Source organism: Camarhynchus parvulus, chromosome 3 (assembly GCF_901933205.1).
Source record: "Camarhynchus parvulus chromosome 3, STF_HiC, whole genome shotgun sequence".
In the NCBI taxonomy this organism is placed as follows: domain Eukaryota; kingdom Metazoa; phylum Chordata; class Aves; order Passeriformes; family Thraupidae; genus Camarhynchus; species Camarhynchus parvulus.
In genome coordinates this window covers 109613530-109639878 of record NC_044573.1, presented here as the reverse complement: position 1 = coordinate 109639878, position 26349 = coordinate 109613530, and the positions used below count along the sequence as shown (strand labels likewise).

Genomic DNA, 26349 nt, shown 5'->3' with positions numbered 1-26349 from the left:
TGACGTGGGAAAACCAGTCAGCGAGTGGGACTGGGCAGCCTGGCCATACTGGGGAGCCTGGAGGGGGGCAGCGCTGCCCCCAATCCCCCCCCAAGGAAGCAGGAGCGGGGCATCTCTGAGCCCGCTGCCTGCCCCACAGCGAGGGGAGGGCGTTCCTGCCCCACGGCCGCGCCCCTCTCCACCCCTGTGCCCCCCCAGCACTGAAGGTGGGTAGCGCTTCCCTGTCCCCTCGCTCCTCTTCCTCGCTGTCACGTCGGGACCCCAGCGACCTCCCCGAAAGCTTCCTCCTATTGTCCCCTCGGGCTTGAAAAGTGACTCGATTTTGCTAATTTTTTGGTTATTTTTTTTATTATCACCACTGCTATTTGTAAAGCAAGAGGGGAACTCGCTCCTTGTTCCCCTCCTGTGAATCCTTGCTCCTCGTTAGGGAATCCTGTGGAAAAGCTCCGTCCTAGGGTGGTTACACGCCAACCATTCCCTGGGGGTCAGGGGGACACAAATCTCCCTTAAAGCCCCTTCTTCCCGGCTCGCTTCCATCCTTACCCCTTCCCAGCGCTGCCTCCGGCTTCTCTCCCTTTCCTCGGCCGCCTGCCCGTCTCCCGCTGTCCTCCCAGGGTATCAGCCCTTATCTGCTGGTTATCTCTTCTGCTGCTAAATTCAGCCCAGCGGAGGGGTTCAGCCGGGGGAATCTGTTGGTTAAACCTAAAGCAGTCCCAGGAGCCAACTCTCCGGCCATAATTCCCCCCCCTCCGTGCCCCATCCAGCTCTTCTCCCGGTGTGAGGTGGTTTTCATGGAATCCCACAATTCCAGAATGGTTTGGGTTAGAAAATACCTAAAGGCTCATCCAGTTCCGACCCCCCTGCCCTGGGCAGGGACACTTTCCACCAGACTGGGTTGTTCCAAGCCCTGCCCAAGAGGCTTCCTCCATGATTTGTAGAGAATCTCACATCTCAACTCATCTCACCCCCTCCCCGGACCCTCCTTGGGAAAGGGGTTTCACCCTGACCCCTTTCCACAAGTGGGTTTTGAGGTCTTGCCATTGCAAGTCATGCACAAGGCCCCAGTGGCATCCCAAGGCCCAAACCCACCCCAAATTCCCCCAAATTCCAAACCAACCCAACATGAGGTAAAGCCCCTCTTTCCCCCACCCTGTCCCACGACTCTGGGACGTTCCTCCCCACCCAGACCTACAGCACTCCCAGTGCCCAGTGGGTCACCCCACTGTGCTTCCAGCTTCTCCCAGTTCCCCACACGGGAAAAACGGGGGAGAGGGATAGAAAACACCTGGAAGAGGGAGTTGGGGTCGGGTCCCCACTTTGGACAGCACTAATGGGGCTGCAGTGGATAATGTGCCCCCCCCCTTCTCCTTTAAGCCCCTTCGGTCACGCCTGGCCAGGCTTTAGGGGGTGCGGACACGCGTGGGGCTGGAAAGGGGTGGGAGGGTCGATCCATCCTTCCCCTTTTCCCTCTTTCCCCCCTACTTTTCCCTAATTTAACTCCCCCCCACCCCAGCCCTCCCGCCGCCCACATCAAACGCCGGCCCCGGGGGCCATTAACAACTTAAAGCACCGATCGTACCTGCGGGACAAAGGTTTTTGCTGCGGGCCAGAGGAGAGAGCATCGCTGTCTCTCACCTTCCCGGCTGTGCCCCCTTCCTTTCACCTCCCCCCCCCTTCTCTAACCTCCTTATCTCCCCGCCCGGGGGGGTCCCGGCCCGGCCGCCGCCGCATCCCGCATCCCATCCCGGCAGCATCTCCCCCTGCTCCCCCGGGGGTGTTGGAAGGGGAGGGCGGGAGGGGAGGGAGGAGGAGACTGAGCGAGGGTTTTAAACAGCCCAGGCTGATGGTGGAGGGCGGGGGGGGGGGGGCGGGAGGTGATGGATGGAGCCCGGTGGGAGCAGCTAAATCCAGGCGGGAGCTAAATTTCCCCTCCGGAGGGACCCGGACTTCTTGCTCGGGGTCTGCAAGAGGCGGCGGGACCTGCTGAAGGTGGGGAAGGTGGGCGGTGGGGAAGAGAGGTGGGGGGGTGGTCGGAGGAAAAAATCGCATCGCTGGTGGTGTTTTGGTTTTGGCTGGAAGGCTTGCGCCCACGCGGGACCGCTCCGGGGGAAAAAAAGTGGAGCCGAGGGTTTTCCAGGCGCTCCCCATCGCTCTGGATCGCGGCTGGGCTTGGGGGAGGCCCCGCACGAGATGTACCAGAGCTTAGCCATGGCAGCCAACCCCGGCCCTCCGGCGTACGAGGGGGCAGGTGGCTTCATGCACAGCGCGGCCGCAGCGTCCCCGGTCTATGTGCCCACCACGAGGGTCACCTCCATGCTCCCCAGCCTGCCCTACCTGCAGAGCAGCGCCTCTTCCCAGCAAGGCAGCCCCGTCCACTCCAGCCACTCCATCTGGACTCAGCCCGGAGCCGAAAGCGCCGCTTACAACCCTGGATCTTCTCACCCTCCCGTGTCACCTCGGTTCTCCTTCTCCACCAGCACCCCCATCCCGGCCACCTCTTCCCGGGAAGCGGCGGCGGCTTACAGCAGCTCCTTGAACCTTTCTGCTAACGGGAGGGAGCAGTACGGCAGGGGCTTCGGCAGCTCCTATTCCAGCCCCTACCCGGCCTACATGAGCCCCGAAATGGCCACGACCTGGACTTCCTCGCCCTTTGACAGCCCCATGCTGCACAACCTGCAGAGCCGAGGGACGCCCGCGGCCGCCCGCCACGCCAACATCGGTGAGCACGGGGCTGGGAGATGGGAGGGGAGGTTTCACCACGTTACCCCTCCAGATTTTGGGGTAGGCACCCCTCCGTGCGTAGGTTTTGGTTTTTGGAGGGAGGAATTCGGAGTATTTGAGGTTGGTGCTGTCTGAGTGGTCTCTCTGGCTGGAAAACGTCGGGGTCCTTATTCTTAATTATACTGCAAAATCACCGTTGCAAAACATCCTCAAAGTTTCCAAAAAGTAAACGAAATTTAGGGCAGGCCCGGAGCGGCAACGAGTGATGAGCTGAGATCTGGCGCGAGGGCCTGCTGGCTCCTCGAATAGCTCAGAGGGGATTTAGGGGCTCTGATGGGGATAATTTGAATTATCCCCACCATGTTCCATGGACACGTAGGCAGCCCTTTCTTGAGCTGGCTTTAGGCGTTAAACTGGGAGCATTGAGAAAGCAAAGTTAGGTCCATGAATTCCAGATCTTCCCTTCGGGCTGTTTTACGTTCTGCTCTTTTAAAAAATTCTTTTGGAAAGGTCGGGCTACAAAAGGGAGAGCAAAGAGAAATTCAGAGTTGAGGTGGGAGAGATGATGGAGAAGGATTAAAAGAAATGCATCCACATTTATAATGGCGCTCTTCGGGGAACTCAGGCACATCTGAACCACGCAACCTTGGTATTTCAGTGTCTCCTTACCCCAAAAAACCTCACTCTGATCTCTCGTGCCGAGTCCAGTCTTGGAGCCTTTCATTTCATTAAATTCCTCTGGTTCCTACAATGAAGAATTGGTCCAAATGACTTAAAATATTGGTTTTATATTTCGTGAGGTGGAAGAGGGATAAAAGATGACAGAAATGCAGGCACATCTTTGCATGGTGGCTTCATAAACCCTTTTTTCCTTCCCGCCTCCTCTCCATAAAGGTATTTCTGTCGGCTTTGGGGTCGGGGTTAACAAAGAAAACACCTCAAATTTGTCTGCAGATCTATTTTACGATTGTGTTCTCTGACCTGAATTTTGGAGGATGATTTTTCCATCGTGTCCAGCGGGATTTGCGTTGTCTTTAGCATTATTTTAAGATGTTAAAAGAAGGAAAGTTGGGCGTCGGTGAAGGCTTGGCCTTGACAACATCTTGTGCTTTTCTTTATGCGCTAGAAAATTTCTCAAGATGAAGAACAGATTCAGGATAAAATTTTAGCCAATCGGGCAATTTTTTTTTTGAAGCCATGAGAAGGCAGATCGTAGAGGAAAAAATCAGGATGAATTAAACAGTCAAATATTAATTGAATATCAGTAAGCACATATGAATATTTGTATTTTACCATGGTGACATCTCTTCCTTGGGGGGGGAATCACCTTTTTTGCGGTGATTTCAGAAGGGCTCTTAGTAATAAAAATACCCTAAACCCAAAATAATGCAAATGAAGAATTGCAGTTGCAGAAACACCTATCAGCCTTTAAAGCGCTAGGGGATTTGGGGATTTTGAGCGTAGTGGTTTGTGCTGCAGCTCCGCATTTTGATGCCAAGAAAATGAGTTTTAAATAGCACTGGGCAGAAGGGACGAGTTGAGCCAGCGCAGAAAATGGTTTTTAATGAAGAAGGAAGGAGCCGGGATTCCACGGCCAGGTCCTGACTCGGGTGCCGGATTCTCGGCAGCGCGGCCGAACCCGCGGGATTCATTAGCATGGGGCTAATTACGCCTCTGCCTTGGATATGGAAAAGCGTTCGAATTTTAAAACAAAAGTGCTTGGGTTTTGGTTAAAAAAAAAAAAAAAAAGAGCTGCCTGAAAGCTGGTGAATTTTAAATGGATTTTCGGAAGGCAGCTCCTCCGGGAAGTAGTTTTAGGTCCAAACCTGCCCCGCTCCCACTTCTCCCTCCCTGAGTCGGGACGCGGCCGCTGCCGGGTCCCTCATTGAAGCCGAGCGATGCTTTGGGCATCGAGGGGGTTGAGTAAAGCATGTAGAGGCTGGCTGTGGGGTTCTGAGATGGGAAAGGGTTTTATTTTCATGATTTTAAGGGCTAAACCCCCTGAAAAACTGAAGGCATTGAAAGCTGTAGTGGGCGGGGGGGGGACACCGTTGTGGATTATTCCCATCACAGACCCACTTTAATTCCACATCCGAGCCTGGTCAGAAACTGAGAAATCCCTGGAACGGTGGAGTTGACTCTTTCTTTGCCTTTTCTTAGGGCTAAAAGTAATTTTATTCTCTGCACAGCGAGGAATCTCAAGGTGGAAATGCAATCCTTTTACATGTGTGAAATATAAATATTTTCAGCGCTCTCATTTTCTTTTCCAGATAAGTAGCCACCACCTTCGGGTAGTGCTAAATGCAGAGCACCCCTGAGGTCATTAAAATTTTAATTACTACGATTTTTTTTAAATAAAGATGAAGTATAGGCAGCTATAGCTAAATATGCAGACAGGAATTCACAGTCTGTACAACTGGGCATGACGTTTTCCTCAATGTTTCATAGAAATATATCCCTGTAACAATAAAGCAACGCACAGGGGAAAGAAGATTAGTGAAAACGTATTCGAAGAAAATAACACTAAAAGAAATACAAATCTTCTTGTTTATCGCTAAATTGAGGAATTTTTGCCTGGATTAAACCGTGGTATGAAGCGCTGGGAAGGATGGGTAAAACGCACGGGCCCGTTTAGAAAACTTTCCCTGGTGTGAGTTCAAAATGCCAAATTTGGGCTTTTCAGGGTAAGTTTGGTGACTGATTTCATTACCCTGAAGAGCAGAATCAGACCCTGTGGTCGAGGCAGTGAACTTGCCCCAGGCATTGCCTGGGATGGAGTTACTGTGAATTCCCGACTTAATGAGGCATGAAAAGGACCAGCTGCAGAATCCCCTCTCAAAAGACTTCCCCGCCAGCACCAAAAATCTCTTGAAATAGCTCCCAAAATTACCCTAGATGGGCAGTTTGGCTCTTGCCCCTTCCCCAGGCGGAGGGGAGCGGGGATGGAGGGCGGCACGGGGGTCCGAGCGCATCCATCCCGCAGCTCCTCGCTGCCTCCTGGATCTTTCCAGGCTGGGGAAGGACGCTCCGACCCCAGATTTCATTTTGCTCATAGCGGGGATTTTACTTTCGCTGTGGCATCGCGGAGGTATTGCTGTGGTTGGGGATAAATAGGGGCTGTGGGCATTCCTGGTGGGTGCTTTTTGGGTTGGTTTTTTGTTTTGTTTTTTTGGGGTTTTTTTTGGCTAAATCGAGGTCAGGGCTCCTCAAACAGACGCTGCTGGAACACAGCAGCAGCATCTGGGAAGATCAAAGCCTGGAGCAGACACTGGGTTGGAAAATGTTCTTTCTGCTGCTGGTGGGGGAGAGATTGGGAACCAGATCTTAAGCTTTGCCACAGGGATGCTAAGAGATCTGCCCTGTCGCATCCCGGGGCTGACATTTCCAGTGATTCATTGACATTTGTTACAACCCTCCGACCCTACAAGCAGTCCCTGACCTTCCCCACGCACCAAGGGACGAGGTGGCTGGTCCCTTTGGGGTGGCAGGCGATGAGGGGGGCCCAGCATCGTCCTGTCCCGGATCCTGGAGGAATGGGACCTTAGGACACAGGGATGGGGCTAAAGGACAGAGGGATGTGAGTGTAGGATGGCAGAAAAGGCTGTGGGACAGCGGGAAGGGGCTGTGGGACAGTGGGAAGGGGCTGTAGGACAGCGGGAAGGGGCTGTGGGACATCGGGAAGGGGTTGTAGGACAGCGGGAAGGGGCTGTAGGACAGCGGGAAGGGGCTGTTGGACTTGTATGCCTTTTCCTCCATCCCCCGTTTCGCAAGCGGCCGCATTTCTCACCCCAGCCCCGCCGGCGGCGAAGGTTCGCCCAGGGCTTTGTTCCCCCGCCCTCCGGGTCTGAATCCACCTTCTGCTCTCCCTCCTAATTTAATTGTCACCCGTCAGTCTGGGATTTGGGATGAAACCCATAGAGTGAGGGTTTCTAATCTCTGAGCAAGATCAAGCTTGAGCACATAAGTGTTTATTCCCCTCTCCAAGCCCCCCAAGCAGCAGAATTTAAATTTCAAATAAATCAGTGATAATAATAAAAATAACACCATCACGGGCACTCTGTCACCACTATTAATAATTCAGTTATTTACTTAAAAATTGCACTGTATTACCAAGTGCAGCTTATTTTGCACAGAACAGCCATGGGGTAGCATAATATATAAATGCTCACAAATCTTTGTAGAGAGTAAAACTTAAGGCAGCGGATGGTGGTGCTTAATCTAAGATTTTATTAAACCAGGATTAATTACTTTTTATCTATCCATGTGCATTTCTTTATCCCTGTAACAATATCAGCAATTTTTTTTTAAGAAACAACTTATATTTTGCTCTCTACATATTTTTTTTTTGCCAGAAATTTTAAGGGAAAGAGGAGAAATTCTTGGAAATAGATGAGAGTTTATCAGACAAAGTATTCCAAAGGAAACCAGGCCCAATCCTGACACCTCTGTGCTTTTCTGATGATGGGAAACCCTTGGCTTGGCCGTCAGAAAGGGGCTCCCCAAAACTCGTTCTGCCAAATGCAGAGAGGTATTTTGAAAGGGCAAACCATTTCTCTCTGAAAATTTAATGATGTATGGAAAAAACCACCAACAAAGCACCAAATATCAAATAAAATTCTAAACTGGGTGAAAAAGTGGCTTTTTACATGCCTGAAGGTGGGCAGCCCGTTGTTTCTGAGGGAGGATATTAAAAAAAAAGGTGCAATTTTAAAGAAAATTCAGTTTAAAAAAATTGGTTGTGTTGTCCCAAAACCTTCAGAAATTTTGTTTCTCATCGACGCGGGGCTCTGGGCTGAAACTTTTGCTCCTTGAGCCCGGCGGAGCTTTGCAAGCATACGGAAAAAAGGAATGCAAATATATCTACTTTGAGAGGTCTTATTCCCAAATCTGCCCACCAGCCCGGTGTTTCCTTCTCTCCCTGCAATTTCCTTATTGGAAACGAGGTGCAGAAATGGGATTTTTGGGGATCTCCCCCTGCTCGGTGACGCTCCTGGGGATTTACGGGGCAGAGGAAGCTGAAATCTTGGGTTCTTCAAGGATTTTGCAACCAAACTATAAAAAATTTAACAAAGAGTCTGCTTCTCCTTTGGAGCTCAAAACCAGGTGGGAATCTACCTCAAGAGCTCAGTCCATAGGCTTAGGAAAGAAAGTTTTGCTGATGCTGGGAGGGATAGGCAGAAATGCAGATTTTTGCTGTGCCAGCCACAAGTTTTGGGGATGTGGGATCCCAAAAAATGCGATTATGCTGCCAAAACCCTTTGGTTGTAATGGCCAGGTTGGGTTGTTACAGGTCTGAGTTGCTTTGGAGCGGGGAATGTGTGTAATTATGCCTGTAGGATTGCAAAAGGAGATGGGAATATCTAGAAATGCAAAATATTCACCTTGCCGGCGGGTCGGAATCCACGCTGCCGTCTGGCAGGAAGGTGTAAATTCGCCTTTGGTGTGCGAGTGTGAAACGCTGCTTAAATAACCAGGGAAATAGGTGAGAATTTGCTCTGACCTCCCAAATTAACCCAAATTATCGAAGCAAATTTCATTATAAGGTTGGATTGAGGTTTTTTTTTTTAATTTTGAGAAAAACTGGTCTTTCTCCTTCATGGCACAGAACTCTTGCAGCTGTCTACGATCACATCCCACATAATGGCAAAATATGAAAACTTCTCCTGCCTTCCCAAGGCTTCCCCACATCACCGGTCACGGTGACCGGGCCTGAGCTGTAAATACATCTGTAATGACAAATTAAACCCAATTATCTACCAGGCCTGAGCACTGAGGTCTTCCCACACACGGGTGCTTGCACTTGCGTGACAGTGCTCGAAAATAATCCCAGCACCATTGGCACCAGTGGCATTAAAGGCTCTTTTGAAAACACCCTTGTTTTCAAACCTACTCCAAAATGTTGGAGTTTTTCCATTTTTTTCCCTTTTTTCCCCTTTTTTTTCCTTTTTTTCCTTTTTTCCAAGAGCTCCTTGCTGCAGGGTGCGTTGAGTTTGCAGCATTCCCCGCGCTCTTGCACCTTTCTAAATGCTCACGGCGCTCGGCAGTGATTTCTTTTTCAATACGATAAGCTCGGGCTGGATTTTCTCATCCCCCAAAAAAAGAACTGGCGGGTGCTGGGTGTGCTCCAAAAGAAGAGCCAGGCAGAGATTTTCCAAGTTGGATGCAGATCTGACCCCGTCGTCCGTGCTGAAATGTTTCAGCTTTGGGGTTTTGGCAAGACCTGGGTTTTAAAGCCAAATTTGGGGCAGCGTCAACTGGAAGCGAAAATAATTTTTTCTTTTCCAAGAAGTGCCCAGTGATTAATTTCTTTCTCAATAATTTGCTGGCACAGAGCGGTTTTTTTGCTTAATGAGGTGGATATCTAATTGTAGAATGAAGTCTTTGTTTGGGGGGATCAAGTTGGGTATTTCCAATGTCTTTTTGATTTCTCTGTATTTTTAAGGCCAAACTTGCTCAGGTTTTAGGATCAGCCACCCCTTAAAAAACCATAAAAAACAGCGACAAAATAAAAAACAACCTCAAAAATACCCACATTCCTTGCTCAGAGCTGAAGCTATCCCTGAATTAAGCACAGGGCAGTTCACTGGGAGCTGGTGCAGGATCAGGCCCATGCAAATAGATTCCATAGGGAAGAAACTCAGCCCACTGCAAATTACATGGGAATTTACATGTGTTCTCAGGGAGCTGAAACCCCAAAATCCAGTGGGACCTTCTTTTTTTTTCCTGAGAAGTGGTGGCTTCGTTTATATGCTGCAGCATGAAGGAATTCAGGATGTTTTTTTAATTATTTTTAGTCACCCCCAAAGCTTGTGAGAGCCTTATCAGAGCCAGCTGGGCTCGAACCACTCACACCAGACTTGGGAGAGACTCGGAAATTAATTTTGTTTGTGGAAGAGGAAAATAAATAACTCCTGGAAAGGCAAAAATTAATAATTTTTCCAGCAGAAGTGGGGTGAGGGCAGCCGGATGAGGGATCCCGCAGGGCTGATCTCCCGTCTCCACCAGGGACTGGTACTGGATTGCTTCTGAATCTGGGATAACAAAATTGCTGCCTGGAAATGCTTCCTCCTAATCCCTGGGAATTAAGTTGGTGTCTGCTAGGGGAGCATTTCAGGAGAGGTCCCATGGTGGGACGCCGCTCTCTGCTCCTGCTCTCCTTCCCAGAGCTCAGCCCTTTGCTGCTGGACAATGCTTCCAGCGCAGTGGATTTACAGGGAGCTGGGATGGGGCTGGGTTCCCATTGCCATCAGACACTCCTAAAAGGTTCAAACCCAAATTTGGGGGTAGAGCTGAAGCAGGGAGGGAAAACGAGGCCACGCCAGTCCCTCCAAGCAAGATTTTGCCAACTTTTCCTGGTTTTTCCATATGGAGCTCCCTGTGTTCATAATATTTAAGCAAATTCCAGGCTGTCCTCTGACCTCGAGGGCCTCCTTTGGCTCCACAAACACCTCCACACAGTTCAGGAGATATCTCCCTCTTGCTGGATTCCCAGCTACCCACCCCTTGCTGTTGCCAGCCCTTGTGCTTTGGTGCACCACAATTTTCCTTCAAGCTCCAGCTTCCGGAGTCCTGTTATCATATGTTGGGCTCTGCTCTCTCAGAAAGGGAAAGAAAAGCTTTCCTGGATAAGGGAGAGGCTGGAAAACCCTGATTCCTTCATGCTGAAATCCTAGACGAGGCAAAAAAAACCAAAAAAAAACCCCAACCTAATATTTATTATTCAAACTCCTATGACTTTCCAAGCCAGACTCTTGGATTTGCAAGCTGGGGAGCCACTATTATTCAACATCCAGGTCTCACAGTGATGGAGCTGTAAAAAAAAAAAAAATCAGCGAGGCCCTGAGCCCCAGACATCAGGACTCCTCCAAATGACGTACGGTCCCAGATGTCTGAGATTATTTTGGGAAGGGAGTGCTGGCCCCAGGGGCTGTCTGCCTGGGGGGCTGGCTGCTGGGAAGGACTCTGGGTTGGGACATGCCTGGGTGGTGTGGAGCATGAGAGGGGCAGCTGGTTTGGGGGTGGGATGTCTCTTCCTCACACTCCTCTGGGCTGGGATGATGCTCTGGATGCTGGGTATGACTATTCCCATGTTTCAGTCCTTCATTATTTCCCTGATAAGTGATGCTGTAATTTATCCTGCCCCTCTGGACATAAAGATCTGGGCTTGAGGGTCCTTTCACTTCCCAAAATAAGTGGGAGTACAAGCAGGAGGGGGATTTCACCCTGTTCCCTTTGCCTCGAGCCAGGTAAGGGTCTCACTCTTTCCTGCTCTCCTCGAGCACTTCTCTTCCCAAACCCACATCCCAGTCAGGCTCTGGCACCTCCCTCCACACAAATCAATAACAACGGGTGAGCAGGTTAATTATAATCACAGAATAAACGCCGCAGTCTCAAAGTTCACCCAACTTCAGCAGCATTTCAAAACGAGCGGACGGCGCCAAGAAACTTTCATTGATTCCTCTGGGGCAGGTGTGGGAGTTTGAACCTGTCCCCAGGCTGATCTTGATTCGAGGCTACTCAATTTTCCTCCTTATCTCGACTTTCGCCTATCTTATAATGCCTGTTATTTTAGATAAAAAGTCCAATCAATTGAGTTAGAAAAACTGCAAGTTATATGTGGCTCTGATAAGTTCGGTACCTGCCGTTTTATTGGCCTGGGCTGCGAAGTGACCTTTGCAGACGCTTTATCATCCCCTCCTCCCGCCCCGCTCGGGGGCTGAGTTGACTTAACATCCAGAATAACTAATAAAAGAGGAAAAGAGAAGGGCCAGGGGTTAGACAAACTCACTGTCCCCTCTAACGTGATGAGCCCTAGTAAACACCTTTTTGTTTGTCCCTGGCTGGAGTCCCGCTGGGAGGCCGGGATCTGGCCTGGCTTGTGCTGGTGCAGCTCCTGTGAGTGGGATTTATCAGTGGAACAGCTCTGAACTGGAGGCAGAGCCTGTGTCTAAATCAGGGAAATTAGAACAAAACTGGGACAGGGGTTTGGAATTTGGATATATCACAGTATTGTCTGTGCTGTCGTGCTCAGGGAGGGATTGGATATATGGAGCAGTCCTACATATTCCATATATTTCTGCACATAGTATAGATGTATTTTAAATTTATAAAGTGAGGTGTTTTAATATATCATATGTATTTTACATATATAAAATGAGTTTTTAAAATATACACGTGTGCATTCTTGCACATATATATAAATATATATTCACACCACACACCATTCTATATAGCTAAGTTCTATACGGACACACAATAATAATAATAATAATAATAATAATAATAATAATAATAATAATAATAATAATAATAATAATAATTTTAATAGCAAAACCAGAAAGAATTGATTGGACATGATTCCTAACTTGCTACAATGGCATTCTCAAGGACATCCCAGACATCCCTGCCTATGGAAGAGGGTCTGGAACTAAATGATGTTTAAGATCCTTTCCAACCCAAACCATTCTGTGATTCTAGGACATGTTATGTTTATATATGCAAATATATATGTTTATATATATGTAGACCACATGCCCACAAATATAATAACAATAATACAATTGCACTATTGCAATTCCACAAGAAAGATTTTGCCCATTTGCTTTACATAAATGTCTATCCTTCTGATCTGGGGGGAAAAAAAACCTCACCCCAAAATTGGAGTTTCTGGAGTTGTAGGACTGTAGAAATGTACATTTTAAGATCCCTAGCTGGACAACCAACTCAGCAGTGGCTGAGGGCATGTGGATGAGGCTTTGGAATGCCCAAGGATGGACAGTCCCCCATTTCCTAATGAAAACCCAACAGACCATAATCTTCAGTCACTGGAGAAGAATCATCTTGGGGTTGTCCTGTGCAGAGGCAGGAGTTGAACTCAATGTTCCTTGTGGATCCCTTCTAGCTCAGGATATTCTGTGATTCTGTGATAATTGTTAGCCCCTGGCATGATCCAAGCACAGACCATCTCAGCCTGAGCCCAGCATCTCCTGGTGCAGCTCCTGGGAGGAAGTCTGGATGTGATTGGGGTCTCAGAACACTTGAAAATGGCCAGACTCTGCTGGCTGGGCTTAGGGTTAGGCTTCACCACCTACCCAGGAGCTGGCCCCGGCTCACTGGTTACCCTGTAGTCATAAGGCCAATTCCCATGGCTCAGCCACAGAGCAGCAGCCTGGCAGGACTCCACAGCACACCTGCTTGTGGTCCCCTGTGGGGACACCAAGAATGGCTGCACATGATCCATTACCTGCTCCCAGCTCAGAGACAGCTGCCCAGGAGGGATCATGGCACTGTAAATCCCAAGCTTTTCTGATCCTCTTCATTTTTTCCCCACTGTCCCTTCCCTGAGGCCATCAAAGAAGAGTCTCAACGGGCACATCCACTTGGAGATAGGCCAGATTTCAAGGAGGGCAAGGCTGTGGCTCTTTTTTCTTTGTCAAAAGAGAGAAAGACCATTTCCAGGTGCCTCCTGCCAAGCAGACCCTAGGCTGTGGCTGACCCCATCTTGCCCATTCCCTGGGCTCTCCATGCTAATCTGAGATTTGTTAAAAAATATTTGGACAGTCGATAAGCGGAGGAATCTTCTGTTTATCAGAGGAGCCTTGGATATTTACAAGCGTAAGAACTGCAAGGAGGAGTAAGGAAGGGGAGGTCACCTTGGTGGGTGGGAGTTCACTCAGGCACAACTTGACAGTCAGCAGAAGCTGCTGTTGGACACCAGGTTGGTCTCTAAAAGGTGGCCAAGAGGCTCCCACCAACAGACCCTCAGGGATGTCTGCATTCCTGTCTCCTTCAGAGCAGGCTGCGCACCTTTGGGATGTGGGACATGGTCCTTCAGTGTGTGTGTGGACTGTCTCTCCACTCAGCTCTGGGATAACCATGGGGCTGGATGGTTTGGGCTCTGGTGGTTTTTGTGTGCTGAAGAGCTGTCAGTGCTTTACCAAGCAACCAGGTTGGCCATCCCCCCAGCTCCTGCCCCTTCCCAAAGTACTGTTTAGATCTGATTTAGAGGAATCCAGCTTGTTTCCACCCATCCTTCTTCCATCCATTTCTTATCTCCAGCTGTGGCTTTTGAAAGCTGTCCTCTTGCCCCCCTCCAGTGTCACTCCTTGTCATGGGGAAAGGACAGTGTCACCACGAGATGAAAAGCCTTGCTCAAGGGCATCCTAATGCAGAACCAAGACTGAACTCCAAGCCAGAACCAGAATTTGCCCAACCTTCCCATCGTGGCCCTCCTGCACATGATCTCAGCTGGTCCTTTGGCCGCTTCCACCTCCACCGTCCTTCAAAGCACAGAAAACATATCCATGAAGGAAAAGGAGTATTCCTGGCTGCTGGCAATGGTGTGTGCCACAGACCTTGGCTTGCTGCAGGCAGAGCAGGGAGTGCTGCAGGGGAGGGACACAATGTTCCCTTTGCCTTGACGTGAAACATTTGGCCTGGGAAGGGTTGCACGGGAAATGTCTCGCCGTGGTGTTTCGCGGAGCCGGGGAAAAAGCAGATTTCTTTGCCTTCTGGAAAGCCAGACTGTAGGATGAATGTTTTCTCAGCAATAAGTAGGGTCTTTATGTTTTCAGAGGGAAAACTGTTTGGCCCAGGCAGCTAACTGGGTACACAGCCATTTTCTCCACCACAGATGTGGCAGATAAACCCTAAAACTTTCTAGGATGGCACCAAGCCATTTCTGTGAGGCTGCACAATGATGCTTTTTGCTTGAAAGCATATTTCTGGCTAAGTGTGGGGAATTTACCTGGTTCCCCACTTCCTGCAGATCCTCAATCACATGGGTGATGCCTTCTTTTAACCCAGATCAGGGGAGAGCAGGGAGCCACATTCCCACAGCTCCCAGCCCAGAGATGGGCACTGCTCAGACAGGCACTGTCCTGCTCTCCCTGTGTTTAGATCCCATTAATCTCTAAAGCCCTGGGTGAATTTTCCCCAAATTCTGTCTGAGAGGAGACAGGAAGAGAAGAGGGAGAAGAGGGGGAAAAGCCAATGAGCAAACTCTGTTTTTATAGAAACACCCTTGGATCCATTAGCTCCATCTTCACTTTCTGATCCCAGTCGGTGTGCCAAGATGGTGATGTCCTCATGGACAAAAGAAAGCTCAATGACAGCTTTCCTTTGGCTACAGAGCTCCCCCATGCACAAATCTGGCATTTTAAAATTTGCCCACTCTCTCCCTGCCCATTCCCCTTCTGTCTCTCCTCTTTTTTTTTTCTTCTGTGCCACAATCCTGGATCAACCAGTCCTTTTAGCCAGGATGTGATCTGATCAGAAACTTTTTGGTGGGTTTTTCCCCTTGAAACTTCAGCTTCTGGAATAATGCAATTCATGGAAACACCTCAACCCATCCCAAAGAAACAGAAGATGTGACTTTCAGATCCTCTAGCTGCAGCAAAGTGCTGGTTTAAAGGACCCCAAAAGGCTGGAAGGATTTCCAAACTGCCACTTTTTTAATGGGAACAATTTTGGGATTTGGGACAGAGTGGCTGGGAATGGTAAATCCCGCTTCCCCTGGCGTGCTGTTGTGGCTGTCCCTTGAAGCAGAAGGTGAGGGTGTCCTGGGTGGGATTCCAGGGTGTCCATGTCCTTTGCCTCAGCTGCGAGTGCCCCCGAGAGTCCATTTGGGGTTTGTGTATACACAGGATCGTGGCTCTCACCTCTTATCATAACAAATTGTTTTAGGAAACTGCTTCTCTGCTGGGAAAACTGCTCTCAGGCTGTGTTTAGAGCCTCTAAGTGGCCTGGCTGTGTTTGAAGGACAGTTCCTCCTTTGCTGAGTTGCTTCATTGGGTTGAGGAGACACTTCTGCAGGGGGAACTGTTGATATCAAATATCTCTCCAGCTGTAAACAAAACTCCAGTGCTATATTAATGGAAGTCTCTTTCCATCCAGAGAGGGTGAAAGCAGGAGGGGGTTGGAGGGAAGAAGAAGACAATCTCGTTGTTTCTCATGCAGGAGGGTCTGATCCAAACCAGGGTAGGGAGGGCTCTTTGTCCCCTTCCACAGGATGGTTTGGGAAGAGAAATTCATAAACTGGATGCTGGCTCTGAACTGAAGTATTCAAAACTCTTCCTTTTTCTGTTATTATTCCTTAAGCTCCTGATCCATCAGGTTTATGCATTCAAGATGATCTCTGCTGTGCAAACAGATTTAATCACAGAATCCCAGAATGGTTTGGGTTGGAAGGGACATTAAAGCTCATCCAGTTCCACCCCCTGCCATGGGCAGGGATACCTTCCACTATCCTAGGTTGCTCCAAGCCCCATCCAACCTGGCCTGGACCACTTCCAGGGACGGGTTCCTAAAGAAAACCCAAAGGTCTGGACTCAGGAATGGATGTAGTGCCAGGCTGGCAGAGTTGGGGTTTGCAGAGATGGTAGGAAAAAGTCACTTCAAGCCACGCTCCAGGCTGAAGCCTTGGGTTGAGCTGCAAGTGGGTATCTGGTTCTGTTTGGGAAGACAAAATTCCTCAGACTTTTGGTGAGCCAGAGGTGCTGGAGGTGTGGGCTGGCAGGACCACCTCCAATCTGCTTTTTTGACGACCTCAGCATTGTCCGTACAGGCCGATCTCAGTGGATGTGAAGGATCCCACCCAGTGACAAAGTGTCACGAAGGGCCACATCCAAGAATTCTTTTTTTCCCTACCAGACCCCTGTGTCCCACTCAGGAGTCACTCCTGGCTCCCTGGGGACTGGATATCCCATTGTGGAAAGTATTTCTGACATGAGCATACTCAAGGCCTCACCCAAGATTAGCAGACTGTTGTGCAACACACAAATGACATTTCCTGCCCTGGGGACCTTGCAGTGCTCATAAACAGTAGATGTGAGGGGGAAAAAATCTCAATTTACACAGCAAGTTGATGACCAGGATAGGGATGCGACACAATCCATCGGCTCCGCTGGTCATTCAGTGAGATTTCATGATCTGCTTTCATGTGAGAAGCTCCTTCATTGACTAAAGGCAGGGTTTTATGAAGAATTAAGCAGAAGGCCATCAGGATTAGCCAACACCAGGGACCCAGCCCATAAAAAGGACTGAATGATCCCAAGATACAAGATAAGGGCTTGGCAAAGGCACGTGGGGAAGCTGAACATTCAAAGAGGAGGATGAGGCCACTCAGCACACATGAGGCTGCCCCAGCCACGGGCTGACGTCCTTCTCAGCCTGATCAGCAAATCCTTCCCTCAACCCTGTCCCAGTGCTGGCTGTACCTGGCTTTGGCAGAGGGAGTAAATCTTTCCAGCAGAAAGGCCATTCCAGAGGTCACCGGATGGACCCATAAATCTCCATTATCAGGCAGCGGCTCCTGTGCCACAGAACGGAAATTATTGCCCTGAGTGCGACTGGGGGAGCCTTTCCTTCCCCCCTCATTGTTCAGGGCCCTCCGGGAGCCGCTCGGGCCATTTGCTGCCTGAATAAACGTTTCCTTTCCCGGCTGCAAAGTACAAGGAATAAGTGTCAGGGGATCTCATAATGCCAGGATTTAGAGCTCCAGCCCCGAGCCAGAAGCCAAGGAAACACTTTGCTGCTTTTTCCTAGTGAGTCTCCTTAATCCCCATTATTAATAACAGTGACAAATTAAACAATGAGAGTATTTGAAGCCCAGTGACCTCCATGCCCAATTTAGCTCAGCCTGATTGGAGATCCCAGCTCCTGTGGGCTCTGAACCCTGGGAACATTTTGGTTTCCTGGGTCCTGAACACCCACCCACATCAAACTGCACAGGCTGCAGGTCTTCAGGTGAGCCTTTCTCATTATTTTGTAGATCTTCAGGGTTCTTCAGAGCAGGGTGGATGTGTGGCCAGAAGGACAGCTCAGAAAGCCCCTCCTTGGCAACTTCATCCAGGAGTTCACTGATAGTGTGAATGTATATATAATTGTATATATACAAAATAATTATAAAAATATAATTTATTCTAGAAAGAAATCCAATCCCTTGTTTCCCACTTCCTTAGGGCCCAAACACCCTTTGTTCAATAAATGACACGCACCAAGCCCATATCATCATCTCTAAACCAACTTCCAGCAGCGTTCAAGACACCTCCTGCGCCATCCCAAAGCATTCTTTGAGGCAGGTGAGGATATCTCTCCTCCAGGTGATATCTCCCGAGGTCAATGAGCTCTCCCTGCTCTGTCAGGGCTGCAGGAATATTTTTAATGAGGTTGTGCTTGGCGGGTGTCATCTGACTCAGCACTGGGTGGTGCCCGGAGGGGACACACCCATCTGATAGGGGCTGTGATTAGGGAGAGCCGCCCATTGCCGGAGCCTCGGTGTCCCCAGGGAACAAAGTCTGTCCCTTCCCTGACTCAAACACCAATGATTCCTGTTTATGAACCTTCACAAGGATCACCTTTGCCTGCAGCTGAGAGGGAAAAGTCTCACAAATGTTATTGCCACGGAAGCAGAAGGGGACTTTTGGAAACTTCAACCAATGAAAGTTTGGATGGGGCTTGGAGCAAGCTGGGATAGTTTAAGGTGTCCCTGCCCATGGCAGAGGGTTGGAATGAGATGGGCTTTAAGGTCTCTTCCTACCCAAACCATTCTGTGATTCTGTGGAAGTCCCTTGAGTTCTGTCTGACATCTGACCTAATCCCTTGAGTTCCAGTCTAAATCCCACGAAAACTGAGAAAAAAAACCAAAATCCAACCAAAGAAATAGGGAAGAATATCAGTCAAATGCAGATGGGAAAGGAGAGCAGGTCTCAAGGCAGGTTTGTACTGGTGTTTGGATGTTGATGAGAAACCAACACTGAAAATAACGTGGCACTGGAGCTGGGTGTCCCCCTCTTGGGAAATAACACTCAACTCTTGGCAACAAATTATTGCCAGTAGGTAGGAGACTTACATTTTTCTAAAAGCAGAAATATATCCATACTTGACATTTTTTTGAGGGACTTTCTTGTTCAAGAACTAGTCCAATTCTTAACATTTCTGAGGGACTGTTAGAAATTTTCTCCTTTGTCTTTGATTAAAAACTTTTATATTTTGGCTTCCTGGTGGAAAAATTTCCAAGAAAGACCATATTTTGTAATTAGTCACAGGCACAATTCAAATCACTCAAGTTTTAACTGCTACCTTTTGATTACCTCTGCTCTGCATAAATCCCTGGATTATGTCCACATCTCTGTACTGAATTATTTTTGAAGAAGAAGGCATTTTTTACAGGAAAAAAATTTGCAAAAATATTTTGGCTTTTTCTTTGGAAAATTATAATCAAAAACCTCAACAACTTCTAAGATGAAAAAAAAAAAAAAGTGAAATGTTTTCCTTTCTTGAGATTTTTCAAGGAAACGAGTTCTTTCCTGACCAGCTGTTCCAATCCCTTCTCTTTTCAAAGGAAGTTTATTTGATCTAGATTTTGGCTGTGACTCAATTGTCATTTTAAGGGTGAAAGTGAGGGTTATGGTATCACTGAATCCATGTGGACAAAAATCACCTGGAGGGATTCCCATCTTTTTCAAACCACCAGAACTGCCCCAGGGTAGTGAGATTTTCCTAAACTGCTGGGAAGATACTGGATTCCTGCTTTTTGGATCCAGAGCTGCTTGGGTACAAAAAATTAGTGGTCTCTACCATTTCCCCATGGGCACACAGTGTAATCTCCTGCCATTTTTAGCCAGATTTCCTAGGGAGAATTAGGCTCACGTGAATATTTGTCTCTGCTAACTGGCGCCACTTCATTAATTTTTTTGTCCTTTGGCTGCTTCACAGTTATGCAGTTTCCTGCAGATTTTCCAAAAATAGTCTGGGGAAAAGAGAAAATAAGGCCACGTCTGAACATAACCCTTGCTAGACATCAGAGAATCCACATGGGACTGAGGCACAACTCAGCCAGAAGCCAAATTTTGTTGGTTTGCTCCTTGGGGAGCAATTGTCTTCCAGCAGAAAGCTGAGATTTTTGTGTTAAAAGCAGGTGGACAAGCAAAAAATACAGTGAAGTTCTTGGTTTCTGGAAGGGTTTGTATGGAATGGGGAGGGACCTGTGCCTTTCCAAAGGATGATGCAGTTGAGCTGTGTTGTGCTGACCTTTGAGCCTCCTGGTTCTGTCACAGCCAGAGGGATTGGACTGGCCCAGCCCAGGGCAGAATGACAGAATGGTTTGGGTTGGAAGGGACCTTAGAGTTCATCTCATTCCACACCCCTTGCCATGGGCAGGGACACCTTCCACCCTCCCAGGTTGCTCCAAGCCCCATCCAACCTGGTCTTGGACACTTCCAGGGACGGAACAGCCACAGCTTCTCTGTGAAACCTGTACCAGGGACTCCCCACCCTCACAGGGAAGAATTTCTTCCTAACATCTGACCTAATCCTGCCCTCTGTCAGTTTAAATGCATTCCCCCTTCTCCTATCACTCTATTCCCAGTTATCCCTCAAATCCCAGCTGCAGCCAAGCCCCAGTGCAGGATGTACCAGGAATGCAGCGGGTGAATGCAGCAAGTCCTGGAGTGTGGCATCAAGCACAATACAGATTTCCATCAAAAACTGAGCCTCTAACACACATGAATTCCCAACAATCCCTGTTAGCTGTCAGACTGAGCTGGGGTTTGAATCCCAGAACCCTGGAATGGTTTGGGTTGGGAGAGTCCTTAAAGATCATCCATTTCCAGCCCCCTTCCATGGGCAGGGAACCTTCAACTTGTACCTGTGGATTCCTGCACCTCAGGAGATGTTTTCTGTGCAGAGAATGGGGTGAAGGCACACGAACCTCCCCTTGGCTCTCTGCAGCCATTCCCCCCAGCAGAAGGGCAGGGTGAGGAGCCTTCCCATGGGGAGCAGGGAACATGGAATGGTTTTCCCTGCCCAGCTGAGATGCAGCTGCCTGACCTCTGGGCAGTTCTGCTCTGCGGGGTTTGTTTTTATCCATGGTCACAGGAATCTGCCTTGATTGTAACCAAGGTTGTTCACCTGCCCTGATCTGCTTGCCCTGGCTATGGCCAATCTTGAAAATTGGATAACATCAGAGCAGAAGGGAAAGGTTTCTATTTCTGCCTCCTGGTATCTGTGTCCCAGCACATCCCTGCTGCCACAGAAGTCCTGCAGTCATGGCAAGGAAAGTAGTCCCTCTTCCCAAGAATCATGGTGGGGGGCTTCCTTGGGAAAGGAAGAGCTGTTTCTTGCAACCCATAAAATCTGAATATTTGTGATTTCTTGAAATATCCCTTCTGGCTAAACTCAACCCATAAAATCTGAATATTTGTGATTTCTTGAAATATCCCTTCTGGCTAAACTGAGAAGCAGAGCAGCAATTACAGGTACAGCCAACTAATTAACGAAGTCTTTTCCCTTCTCTCCCATCCTGGCAGCAGAATTTTTTGATGATTATTCCGAGGGGCGAGAATGTGTCAACTGTGGGGCCATGTCCACGCCGCTGTGGAGGAGGGACGGCACGGGGCACTACCTCTGCAACGCCTGCGGGCTCTACCACAAGATGAACGGCATCAACCGGCCCCTGTTCAAACCCCAGAGGAGGCTGGTAAGTCAAGATCACACATGTGGGAGGAGGAGGCAAAGAAATCTCGGCCAGCTGGAGATGCCAGGGGTGTTTCGACTCCCATCTGCCCAGCTGAGGTCCAGACTTTCAAAACAAGCCAGATTTTCTCATGCTTGGGATACTCCAAGCCCTGGTCCTGTCCAGTGGAGTTCTCCAGACGCTCAGCCAGGTGGTGGAAGGGGCTGTAGGACACAGGGTGATTTTGGGATATTTGGAGGAATGGCAACTCTTTCCAGTTCTAGCACAGCACCATTCCATCTTCTCTTACACACAGGGATCCCTGGTCACTGCTGGGTGAGCCCCTCACTTCATGGTGACTTTTCTGGATACTTTTTTTGGATACTCTGCTCCCAGATCTGTTGGGTGAGGTGAAGCCCCCATTGTAGGGCAGGCCAGGGCATCCCAAAGCCTCTGGGGTCAGGGTGGGGTATGCACAAGGAACCTGGGGGGCATGAACAGGATTGTTCAGCCTGGAAAAGAGAAAAATTTGGGTTGACCTAACTGCAGCTTTCCTGAAGGAAGCACACAGGAAAGATGGAGAGACACCATTTTCAAGGATGACAGGACAACAGGGAATGGTTTCAAACTGACAGAGCAGTTTAGATGGGATATGAGGAAGAAATTCCTCCCTGTGAGGGTGCTGAGACCCTGGCACAGGTTGCCCAGAGAAGCTGTGGCTGCCCCTGGATCCCTGGAAGTGACCAAGGCAAGTTTGGATGGGGCTTGGAGCAACCTGGGATAGTGGAAGGTGTCCCAGCCCATGGCAGGGGGTGGAACTTGATCTTTAAAGTCCCTCCCAACCCAAACCACTCCATGATTCTGTGAGCTCAGTGTTGATAAGCTGCTGCTCCCTGCATGTTTTGGTGAGGGGTTTTGGGAAGGTCTCTGTGTCCCCAATGACATGAGTCCATCACAACAGGATGAGAAGGTTGGGACTGTTCAGCCTGGAGAAGAGAAGGTCTTGTAAAGACCTCACAGCCCTCTCCAGTATCTGAAGGGTCCTACAGGGAATCTGTGACGCTTCATCAGGAACTGGAGTGACAGGAAAGGAGAAATAGGTACAACTTCAAAGAGGGGAAATTTAGGTTTGGTATTAGGAAGAATTTTTCTCTGTGAGGGTGGTGAGACTCTGGAATAGGTTACCCAGGGAGGCTGTGGATGCTCCAATCCTGAGAGTATTCAAAGCCAGGCTGGATAAAGCCTTGAGCAACCTGGTCTAGTGAAGGTGTCCCTGCCCATGGCAGGGGAGTGGGGCTAGATAAACTTTAAGATCCCTTCTATCCCCTTACAATTATATCCTACAACATTCTATGATTCCATAACATTCTGTGATCATGAACCCAAGTTAAAAGCAGCCACCGGAAAGCCAGATTGCCACACTCCTTTGTTTTCCTCGAGGCTCCATCCCCACACTGCCCTGTCCTTTGCATCGCTCAGCCCTGTCTGTGCCCAAACCCAGACGTCCCCTGCCAGTGACAAAAGTGACACGGGCAGCCTGAGCGCTGCCAGCTGCCACGGGCACCGAGCGCCCTCTTGTGAAACGCCTTTCCAGAGTCCGACTGATCCAGGCAGGATCTCACCCCGGCACCCAGGACCTTCCCTCTCTCATTTACTGGCCTCTACGGCCTGAGCTTTGAAGGATGATGGCAAAAGCCAGGCAGGTGTGGAGGATGTGGCTTTTCCTTCCTCCACCTCCCGCTGTTTCCCAGCTCAAAACTTGTATTTTATATGGCTTCAAGCCTGTTGCTTTCTCCTGTTGCCTTCTGAGCCTGACTAAACCAGTTCACCCAGAAAAGGAACTTTGGGTCTGCCCCCTGCACTAATTCATTAGTGAGACTTCCTATTAATTATCCCTCTTTATCAAGAGGAGGAAAACGCTGCTGGAAGCTTATCTTTTTTTTATCTTCCCCTTGAGCTCTATAAACAACATAGCACAAAGCCAGCAAGGAATATGCAACATTTATGGAATTGATAACATTTTCTTGGGATAGCCACGATGCCTGGAAAGGCTTGGGAGCTGGAAAAGGCAGGATGGTCTGGGATCCAGACTCCTTAGGGTAGGTGTGTACACGTGCAGGGGGTCTCTAAGCTGCCACTAGAGCTGCTGGAGATCTGGGGCTCCGTTCAGGTGATGTGGGATTCTGGAGAAAAGGAGGCTCAGGGGGAACCTTCTGGCCCTCCACAACTCCCTGACAGGAGGGGGCAGCCAGGTGGGAATTGGGCTCTGCTCCCAGGAAACAGGGACAGGATGAGAGGACAGAACCTCAGGCTGTGCCAGGAAAGGTTCACTTTGGACATCCAGAAGAATTTCCTCACTGAAACAGTGGTCAGGCATTGGCTGGGGCTGCCCAGGGAGGTGCTGGAGTCACCATCCCTGAAGGTGTCCAAGGTACAACTGGAAGGGGCCCTCAGTGCTCTGGGCAGGGTGACAGGGTGGTGATCAGGGATCACAGGTTGGACTCGATGGTCTTGGAGGTCTTTTCCAATGATTCTATTTCATGTCTCTGGTGCCACCTGAGATGGTCCAGGAGAGCTGAGACCTCCTGGAGTCAGTGGAAAGGCAAGAGGGGCAGAAAGATGCAGCTGGACAACTGCAAAGGGGCAAAAAGATAAAAACCCAGAAAAATACGAGAGGCAAGAGGAGAGGGAACCCTGAGGCGTGGTGGAGCAAGCTGGTTGGGATGTGGGGCACTGCTGGTGAGGGCATTGCAGGGCTGATGTGTTTCCTTGCTCTCTTGTCCCCACAGTCAGCATCTCGCCGTGTTGGGCTCTCCTGTGCCAACTGCCACACGACCACCACCACACTCTGGCGCAGGAACGCTGAGGGGGAGCCCGTCTGCAACGCCTGCGGGCTCTACATGAAGCTCCACGGGGTAAATCCTGGCTGTGGGAGGCTGCTCGTGGCACCAGGCTGGGGGCTGGGTTCTTTACATAGCTCTGTGCTCTTCTGGAGCTGCTTCTCCTGCTGTCCTTTTGGGTTTAGTCCCTTCAAGGTTACGTCGTGTTTATATCTGCAAGGGGGTGTACACGCTGGGTATTTCTCACTTACTAATTGGGTCCCCTTTGTAAATAAGTCTTAAAACTCTAATAAAACAAGGTCTAGATTCTTCCCACATAAATTCAGGCATTTTAGTAAAAAAGCCAAGTCAGAAGCACAAACACATGAGCTGTAGCTCCCTAAAGCCCTAAAACACTCAATACCATGGTGTGATCTTCTTATTCCCATTTGGATGCACATCTTGTTGTTGTTTTCAATTAAACCAGCTCAACCACAAGATAGAATTGGAATCATGTTCTCTTAGATGACCTTAAGGACATTCAGAGACCAATGTGCTGTTCTGTTTGGACCCACAGGTCCCAAGGCCTTTAGCCATGAGAAAAGAGGGAATTCAGACGAGGAAACGCAAGCCTAAGAACCTTAACAAAACAAAGGCACCAGCAGGTAAGTGTTAAATGAAGGAATTTATTTTATTATGTGTATTTGTGTGGGCACTTGTATTTCTAACCACAGTGCCCTCAAATAAGAGAGATCCAATGACAAAACAGGCCAATTTTTTTAAAAATGGGGGATGTCTAAATACCTGAATATCCTTCCAACTATTTAAAAATTTATTTTTACCACACACTTCAGCATAACTCTGTGCTGAAAGGTCTTTGGAAAGAGCCTTTTTTACCCTCTGGTTTTACCCCAGGCCCATCCAGCAGTGAGAGTCTTACCCCGACCACCAGCTCCACCAGCAGCAGCAGCAGCAGCACCACGACCACCGAGGAAATGCGCCCCATCAAAACAGAACCTGGGCTCTCATCTCACTATGGGCACCCCAGCCCTGTTTCTCAGGTACTGAGGGGTGGTGTTAGCAGTGGGAAAAAAAAAAAAAAAAAGGGAAATAGGGTGGTAGACATGGGGAGAACATCCTCATAACTTTATTTAGGTACTTAAAGACAAGCACCTGAAGGGAAGCTGCAGGAAAAGATGGAGAGAGACTACTGGAGGTCTGGAGTGATAGGACAAAGGGAAATGGCTTCAAACTGAAAGAGAGAGGTTTAGATGGGATATTGGGAAGCAATTCTTCCTTGTGAGGGTGGTGAGGCCCTGGCACAGGGTGCCCCGAGAAGCTGTGGGTGCCCCATCCCTTAAAGTGTCCAAGGTCAGGCTGGACAGGAGCAACCTGGGATGGTGGAAGGTGTCCCTGCCCATGGCAGGGGGTGGGAAGGAGATGATCATTAAGGTCTCTTCAAACCCAAACCATTCTGTGTTTCTAGAACTAGAAAGAAAGGGAGACAGGAGGAAAGAGCCTGCCCAAAGTATCCCACATAGGGTGCAATCTCCAGCCCTGCAGCAAATCCAGACACATTTTTACAACAGCATCAGCCCATCCTAAAGGGATTCACATGGTCTTCTAAGGTATGAAGCTTTTTTCACAGCAATCTCCCTTTTCCATAGGCATTCTCCGTCTCTGCCATGTCCGGACACGGATCATCCATTCACCCTGCGATCTCAGCTCTGAAGCTTTCCCCCCAGGCTTACCAGTCAGCCATGAGCCAGTCTCCCCAAACCAGCTCCAAACAGGACTCCTGGAACAGCCTGGTGCTGGCTGAGAACCACGGGGACATCATAACTGCATAACCTGGCCCTTTCCCTATGAACTCCAGGCTGATCTGCTTGAGAGATGAAGAAGATGCCACGTAATCATCAAGCCAATGTTGTCTCCACCTCCCCTGCTCTCCTGCCTTCTCTCCCCTTGTGAGATGTTCCAGCAGAGGTAAAGAGAACTTATCTGAGGTGTAGGGGAGCTCTTATGAAATGAACAGAGAAGACTCAAATCTCAGAGTACCTCAAGGATTTGAAGCCTTTTTTCCCTGCTTTTAATGAGCCTCTCTATTTGACTGTCACCACTTACTATGAAACAGCCAGAAACACAGAGATGGACACAGTTCTTGAGTTTTATTTAACAATATCTGGCATTTTAAGACTCAGACAGTGGTGGAACAGAGACACTTCTTCTGCCACCACCCATTCTTTTCCCAAACAGAAGAAAATGCCATTGTCCTCTCATGACCCAAATTCAGTGATCTTCCACCAAATGGAGTCAGTTCCAGGACAGTTTGCTGAACAGACTTCACTAGAGATT

At 49.0% G+C, this 26349-nt stretch overlaps 1 protein-coding gene across 2 annotated transcripts; it reads left to right on the top strand.

The window, feature by feature from the left end:
* The first annotated feature begins 1881 nt into the window (after positions 1-1881).
* On the top strand, positions 1882-26124 carry GATA4 (GATA binding protein 4). Of its 2 annotated transcripts, XM_030945650.1 has the most exons (7): positions 1882-1989; positions 2080-2719; positions 21033-21199; positions 23965-24090; positions 24572-24659; positions 24910-25055; positions 25662-26124. In XM_030945650.1, the coding sequence occupies exons 2-7, from the start codon at positions 2191-2193 to the stop codon at positions 25842-25844; spliced, it is 1239 nt and encodes a 412-aa protein (XP_030801510.1). In that variant the 5' UTR covers positions 1882-1989; positions 2080-2190; the 3' UTR covers positions 25845-26124. The 2 variants fall into 2 exon arrangements, with proteins under 2 accessions (XP_030801510.1, XP_030801511.1); XM_030945651.1 differs by lacking the exon at positions 1882-1989 and having other exon boundaries at positions 2057-2719.
* The last annotated feature ends 225 nt before the right edge of the window (positions 26125-26349 follow it).